General features: G+C 38.9%; 1 protein-coding gene across 1 annotated transcript in view; it reads right to left on the bottom strand.

The window, feature by feature from the left end:
* The window catches only part of TRHR (thyrotropin releasing hormone receptor), a 41,972-nt gene extending 34,766 nt beyond the window's left edge, over positions 1-7,206 (bottom strand). The window contains exons 1-2 of the mRNA XM_019750570.2: positions 6,735-7,206; positions 5,317-6,190 (exon numbers count right to left, since the gene is read on the bottom strand). Of these exons, the coding sequence (XP_019606129.1) occupies positions 5,317-6,105 (789 nt within the window). The 5' untranslated portion in view covers positions 6,106-6,190; positions 6,735-7,206. The remainder of the gene's footprint in view (positions 1-5,316; positions 6,191-6,734) is intronic.
* Positions 7,207-7,814: the final 608 nt, after the last annotated feature.

The raw sequence follows: 7,814 nt of genomic DNA on the forward strand, positions 1-7,814 counted from the left end.
TGAAATTATGGCTTGAAGCTGGAAGTATAAAATTGGGAACAAACAATGTGTATTCATCTAACCACAGGATATAAAGCATGTAACTGCAGGGGATTTTCACTTAGTCAATTTATGGGAATGTACAATCTTTCCTTATATAGGACGTGAATCAGAAGATGGAAAGCTATTTTTTAATAATAGAAATAAGATGGCACACTTAGATATCTGTGTGCTAAGTGACAAAAATTGTACTTTTGCCCCCCAACTTAGAAAGCTTTATCCTATTAAGGATATAGTTGAACCTAGGTGGAGCAAATAAAACAATTAGAAATAAAAGATGGGCCTGTGAAAACACTATACAAACAGTCCTAGAAAACTGCAGACAACTCTAACGCTGAAGAACTTAGTATCATTAATTTGCCCTGTAATGTTAATTAGTGATTAAGCTGCCCATACAACTTAAGGCCCTGCTGCCTGACATTCCATCACTATACCCATTTCCTTCGTGTCTTAAAGGTTTTTCCGTGTTCGAGATTTCCTCTTTAAAAAGTAAATAGCACTGGAAGCAGGAACTGAACAGAGACAGGGAGAGGAGAAGACACATTTAAGCCCTTTCTTTATCCACGTGTCTTCATTTTCCATGAGCAGGAAATGGCTTAAGAGAGAGACAGGAGAGAGACAGGAGTCTGCCTAGGGGATGGAGATCACTGGGAAGGACAGGAGTAAGGGAAGGGTAGCTGATGGGACAGGGGGGAGGAGAGCAAAGATGCATTTCGAATGATGTGTCTCACGTAATTTGAACAACAACCCTATGAGTCATTGCTATTCCCATTTTATTGACGAGAAAACTGAGGCTGAGAGACATTGACTCACAGTCGTATCTGTTTTCTTTCACTCTGTGCCATTTTCCTTGAGAATATTAATTTCAATATTTTGTGTAAAAGCAGAACATAAAATTACACATACAGGCTGTAAGTATACAAAAAAGAAAACATGGTAAGAAAAAGAATATAACTACATGCTAATAAATCATGGTTTGAAGATGTAGGATAAAGGATGCTTTTTCCTTATTCCTAGTTTTCTGGGTTTTTCATAATACACATGATTGTAGTAATGATAGCCACAATAGCAAAAGGCACGTGTTACTCTACAAAGGAAAACTGCTTTTGTTTTTTGGGCTACCAACCAACATTCTTCTAGTAAGGTAGAGGCTTTTCAGAAATTTATGGAGACAAAAGACTGTTTAGTATTTTAAAGGCTTATTTAGTCAAATAAAATCCTTAATGAAAAATTTGCCATAAACTCTTAGAGTTTCTATTTGGACCATGTTACTCAATTCCCCCACCAGTTATACTAGCAGAAAACAAACAAACAAACAAACAAAAATATTAGAGTGACTCAACTGGAAATAAAACTGGTAGCCTGATCTATAAAATACTCTAAATACCTCTGCCTCCTGTGGAAAGCAAATATTTGAATTGAATGTGTTTATCCATATGATAGTCCTTTACCAACATATTTTTTTTTTTTTTTGCCTTCAAAATACCGAAAAAACTAATCAATTCCTTTGAAATATCCAGTTAATATAGAAATATTCTATCTACACAGTGCCGAACACCTGAAGGGACTGAACTGACTCTTTCAACATCGTGCAGGTGCAGCTGAAATGTGGCAAACTGATAATTTAAAACCTGTCTCCTCGATATGAAAACAGCCATTTGAAAAGAAAGATTTAGTCAATCAGAGAATTCTTTGGTCTATACGATCCAAAGCCATTAATTTGAGTAATTTACTTCATTGAATTTACCAAATATTTAGTTCGTTTCCTAAAACATGATTAAATCTCTGAATGATAGAGGAGAAAAAACAAAACATTCTGGCCTGGGTTTTCTGCATAGGGGATATAAGTTAAAAACAAACAAAAAACTCACATTTGTCCCTTTTGAGAACTGCAATATAAATGCTCTTTTATTTCCTTTTTAAATGTAGGTTTTTTTAGGTTATGTACATTTGAATTTAACAACTTGGTTAGAAAGACCTGGCCCAGACAGAATATTTATTAAAATGTAAATTAAACTTGCCTGAAAAAAAAAAAAAATCAGAGAAAACATTAAAATGAAAGTCTGTGGATTATAGGAGGTGGAGGTTTCAATCTTTCAAAGATTTAAGGAAAGAACAATTTCTTAAGAGGAAAAATCCAGATAAAGAGTCATTGATTTTGGACAAAACTGACTCTCCTTCATGGCTCCCATTCTCATTTACGAGGGGCACCACCATTTTTCCAGACTCAGAACCCTGGTGCCACGTTGAATTGTCCTCTCTGTGTGTTCACATCTCACCCTTCCTTTCTTTGAAACATCTTTCTGGTTCACAACTTATTTTAAAATGTCCTGATAGAGCATCTTATGACCTCATGCCTGAATCACTATCACCAACTTCCAGATTGGTCTTTCTGCCAGTCTCTCACTCATCAAATCTACCTTGTCCACAGCTGTCAGATTTATCATCCGGGAACACCACTTTCCTTACTGCGGCTTCCTGCTCCCTACTCACACACAGTCTTTGTTACTTCTGCACTAAGTTCGAACTCCTTTCACTGCTTGGTAATTGGCGTCCTTCACAGCTCTCTCTCCCTCTCAGACACACACACACACACACTTTTCTGTCAATCCAATCATACTTGTTACTTCTCCTCCAAATACATCATTCATTTTGATCAACCACGTCACGCTATCGCATAAAAATCTCACCCTATGTGCCCCTCCTTGCCCCTTCTCCAAAATTCTGCCATTCTCGTCCCAGCCACATCCTTTCTGTGTGGAGTGCTGTCCGTCCTGAGTTTTACTTTCCAAATGATCCCCATCTTTCTAGAGCCTTCTCAAATGCCACCTCTTCTATGAAGTCTTCTCTGATCCCTCGAACCCCATAATTTCTTTTTTTTCCCTCAGAACTCCCATCCGATCTAAAATCAAGACTGAATTACATGACATAGTACCTAAATGCACTCCTATTGATTTATATGGCATCCCGTGTTTCTCAATGAGGGTGTGATTGGCGTTTGTCACAGGCGTTTGTGCTTGACTGACTCGTGTGTTTCAGGACATTTGGCATCCCTGGCTCCTGAAGTTAACTGACAGTAAGTAGCATTATTGTGACACCCCAAATGCTTCCAATACATTTCCAAATGCCTTCATTATTAAAATGTTTCTTAGAGAAGTTACTACATCATGTACACACTTGTTCAACAAATAATATTTGTTTAAATGGCAAACGGGTATTTCTGAGAGTAAATCTGCATTTCCTTTACAGTTGCCAACCTATTAAACACCTAGGAAGGAGGCTAATTCACTCAGGTGCTAACCACCACTGCATTTTAGGTATCTTTCATAAGCTAGATCCTTTACAACAACTTTGGCTGTCGCTATTTCTCCTCATGTTACAAATAAGGAAACTGAGACTCAGAGAGTTCTGCTTATCCAAGATTGTACAGGTTGATTAGAACCCTGGCATTTAAGCTCAGGATTGTTTGGAGCCAACATTTTGGCTTTTTCTTCTACCACACACCCTCTATAAAGCCAGACTGTCTCTAACAGCTTTGAAATAAGAGTGAACATGTAACACGATTAGCAATTTAAAGCACATTATTAATGCTGATAGGTACTAATGGCAACGATTGAAAGGAAGGACATTAGACCAGATAAACAACGTTTTAGAATTTATAACATGAACATAAATTGGAATCTAATGAATGAATTTACTCCCGACCTTCTTGCTGAAGACGTTAACCCATGTTTCATCTCTAATTGAGATGTACACATTCTTTACTCTCTTATTGTATTTGTTAATGTTTGTCTTGGCAGGTGGTCAACAGTTCTCTCTAAATTTCTCTTAATCAAGTTTTGGGTAATAGATGGCCAAATAGGCTTTGTATTAGGCAGGAATGCTAGACCCAAAGAAATAGAAATCTAAGAGCTGGCAACAGTTGCTCAGGTCCATCATCTAGGTCACTTTAATAATAAATGTTATATATATCAAGCATCACCATATTGTCTAAAACGCTATAAATATTTCTTCTCAGTTATCGTTCATCATTATTCATTTTATGTATATCTAAAGCACATACATTTATTAGTAGCTTATTTCACTTGTGCCCAAGTGTCCAATTACAATTCTTCACATATCAACTAATCTAGAGTTTAGGAAGTGATACATGGATGACCCATATGCATACTTTCAAAGGTATACTCAGTTTCTATCTATGCACACAGGAAGAATTGTATTCTCTCTCTCTCTCTCCACACACACACACACACACACACACACACACACACACACACACACACACATCAACCCATTTGAAAGAGCCAGTATTGTTGATTTCAAGTTTTCTTTTTCAGCTATGAGACTAAATGTTTACTCTGTGTTTATTTTGTTTATCAAAGACAGAAAAGGAACTGAAAGCTAAGCTCATAAGTAACTTAGAACAATTGTGTAAATATAGATAAATGTGTATATGATATAAAAGTCTTTTATTCTTATATTGTCTTATAAACCATATCTACTGTAACAAAGTTGCACTTCATTCACTAGTGAAACCACAATACTACTGCAACCACATGAGCATGCAGGTGACCTGAAAGTGTAAAGGGATTTTCAGTTATGCGTAGAAGGAAAAACAGACATTTAAAAAATTCAATCATTTTTTTGGTAACAAGTTGAGCTTGATGTTAGCCTTGTTATTAGAACATTTCCTGAGCAAGGTGAATTTTCAGCTTCTGCATGCAGGGACACTTTGTAGGGACCTGGGGGAAGGGTGATAGAATCTTTTCCCACTAAGACTAAAAAAAAAAAAAGAAATCCAGGAACCCCTCTCAGTTGTGAGAAACTATAGAATGGTAAGAGAAGTTTCCTTATTGCTTTGAATTATCTTTTCTCAAACTATCTTGTCAAGTCTTTGTAGTGCAATAGAATTCTTAAAGATATTCAGCTGCTCCCCACAGAAGCCAGAAATGGTCTAAATATTTTGATAACATTTCTCAGAGAGGCACAAACATTTTAAAGGTGGATTTTTAAAGCTTCTGTTTATATTTCCTTATATTTTAATTACACCTGAACTGGTACCCCACTGATGTGCTATCAACATTTCCCCCTCTATTTTTAGATCTTTAGTTGCTTTAGAGATGAATTTAATATGTAAAACAGAAGCTTACACTGTGAAATGTTTGCATGACTGTGTTTTGGTTTTGCCATCAGCTAACTAGGGCAAAGTTGATCCCCTCTCACAAGGAGCTCTAGCCCACATTTCCTCTGTGTACCTGGACATTCCGGTTTGCTTACCTGCTTCCTTGAAGACACTGTGCTATTAAAACATCTATTAGAGGTCTTTGAAGTCAAATTCTTGCTCTGATGAGTTGAGTCACTGGTGCACATCTTAGAGTTTTCTTTAGGATCCGAAGGAATGGGATTTAAGAAGAGGATCCTAGCTATGAATCCATAGAGGACAGTGGCCAGGATCATTGGCACAACGTAAAAGACAGCCAAATCCATTAGGTAAATAGGGGAGTAGTAATTTCTGGAGATCTTGTAGCCACATGACACCACAATAGCATCTTTGTAGGTGCTAATATTGAGATCCAGCAAGAAGAACCAGAGCATACAGTAAATGGATGTGAAAGCCCAGACAAAGATGATGATCTTTTTGGCTCTGGAGAATGTGCAGAGAAACTGGGCTTTGATGGGGTGACAGATAGCTATGTACCTCTCAATGGTAAAGGCTGTGATTGAGCAAGAGGAAGCATTGATGCCCAAGTACTGGAGATAAGTAATGCAGAGACAGCCGACGTAGCCATAGACCCAGGAACCATAGATGCTGTCTGTTATGTTGGGTAGGCCTGCGGCCACCAAGACCATGAGATCGGCTACTGCCAGACTCACCAGGTAGCAGTTTGTGGGCGTCCTCATGTGCTTGGTTCTCATGACCACCAGGACCACCATGATATTGCCCACGATGCCCAGACCGCAAATGACGAGCACAAGTAAGATGGTGACCACTTGGTATTCTAGGGCCACCACTGCTCGCGGCTGAAGCTGTGTTTGGTTCAGTTCACTTACTGTTTCGTTTTCCATCTTTAGTAGCTTGAAGTTTCTCTGAAGCACTTCTCAAAACATCTTCTCTCCAGGGCCCTGCCTTTATCACGGTGCTTCTCTCCCCCTGTGAAGAGGTATAATCCATATTCATTCATAGTGTCACCATTTTAGATCCAGTCACAGTTATTGCCAGGTAACTCTCACCTCTGCTCCTTTCACCTCCCATTTTTCTGCAAGAATAGGGATCAGGCATATTTCTGAAAACTCCTTTTATTGAAACTCTAGCGTAGGATGGAGTAACTGTTTTGACCAGCATACAGTGAGAGGGGCCAGTTTCCTCTTGGAAAAAAATGCTTAAGAAACCAGGAACAGAAAACCTCCTTGTTTTGAAAGAGTGCCCAATGGGAAAAACTAAACACTATCTGCTAGCTGAAAAATAAATGCAAAGAAATCTCTCAGATGCTTGGGAAAACTATATAAATAAGGTAAAGGTACTGGGGGTAGGAAAGCCAAGAGGCTCAATAATCAAGCCCGGTAGGAAATCAGCATTTGCCCTCTTTACTCTCAGAAGGTAAAATCCCTTTGCTACGAAACAGCAAGCCTTCGAGCCTGTATCTCCCCATGCCCCCTGCCCTACCTACCCCAGAGAGCACAGTTTCTTCTCTTACCTTTTCTTCTGTAGTGCTGCCCGCTTCTCTGGGTGGATGAAGCAGTAATAAGTCCAAGTTTCCAATCCTGCAGCAAATCTCATCTACTTTGTTTGACAGGGAGACCACTTAGCAGTGCTCAGTCTTCAGAACTGCAGTTCCTCTAAACCCTCGCAGCCCTTTGCAACTGATGACATACCATACAGCCGCAGCAGGAGCAGCAGCAGTGAGGCTGTCAAATCATAGATCGTCCCCTAATGAGAACACACGGTCTCTCTCGCTCTCGCGCTCTCTCTCTCTCACACACATTCACATACACTCACATTCACAAATGCCTGTCAGTCCTCACTGATTCTTAATCTTCTCCCCTTGGAGGATACACTTTTCAATGTGCTGATGTTACCGTCCTCAATCTGAAAGGCTGAAATCACAAGCGTGTGGTCTGGAAGCAGGTGGTTTGCAGAGTTGCTTATGGTCGAAGTTGTGCAGCAGCTTCAGGACCTGGGCAGCCGGGAAATGTATTAACACTCTCTGTTCGATAGGACTTTGGGAAGAGCACATCTTTCTCGGTCCAGACAGAGACCTTGAAGCTTGAAATATCTGTCTGAGCTGAAATCAACTTCTTTCTCTACTATGGAAAGAAACCCTTGGACTATTTCTCCAGTAAACCAGTAAAATTGTCTCCTTCCTCTCATATTATATGAATGGAAAATGAGTTAAAATTGATTTTAAACCATTTCAACTGCAATCTTCTGAGGCTTATAAAGGTTATTTTCTTTTTTTAAAAAAAAGCGATTTGAGCCAAGAACATCAATTTAAACTTGCATATGATCTGTTAAGTTTGTTATTTCACTTCTGCCTCTGCATCATTTAATATTATAGAATTTCCCTAATTGCTCTGGGGATCTTTCTCCTCTTCACCCACCCTCTGGACTACCAATCACATGTACCACCCAGCAATGTTTTCTGTCGATTTATTTCTAGGTGAAAATTCATCCAGTGGAAATCTAGCCAGTGCCACTCTTGTTCTGTACCTTTGAAATGAAACTTTATAGACTCATCTTTCTTTTTTCCTCTCTTTTTTATGAAAAGTGGACTTCA

The sequence above is a fragment of the Rhinolophus sinicus genome, linkage group LG12 (genome assembly GCF_036562045.2).
Source record: "Rhinolophus sinicus isolate RSC01 linkage group LG12, ASM3656204v1, whole genome shotgun sequence".
Taxonomy (NCBI): Eukaryota; Metazoa; Chordata; class Mammalia; order Chiroptera; family Rhinolophidae; genus Rhinolophus; species Rhinolophus sinicus.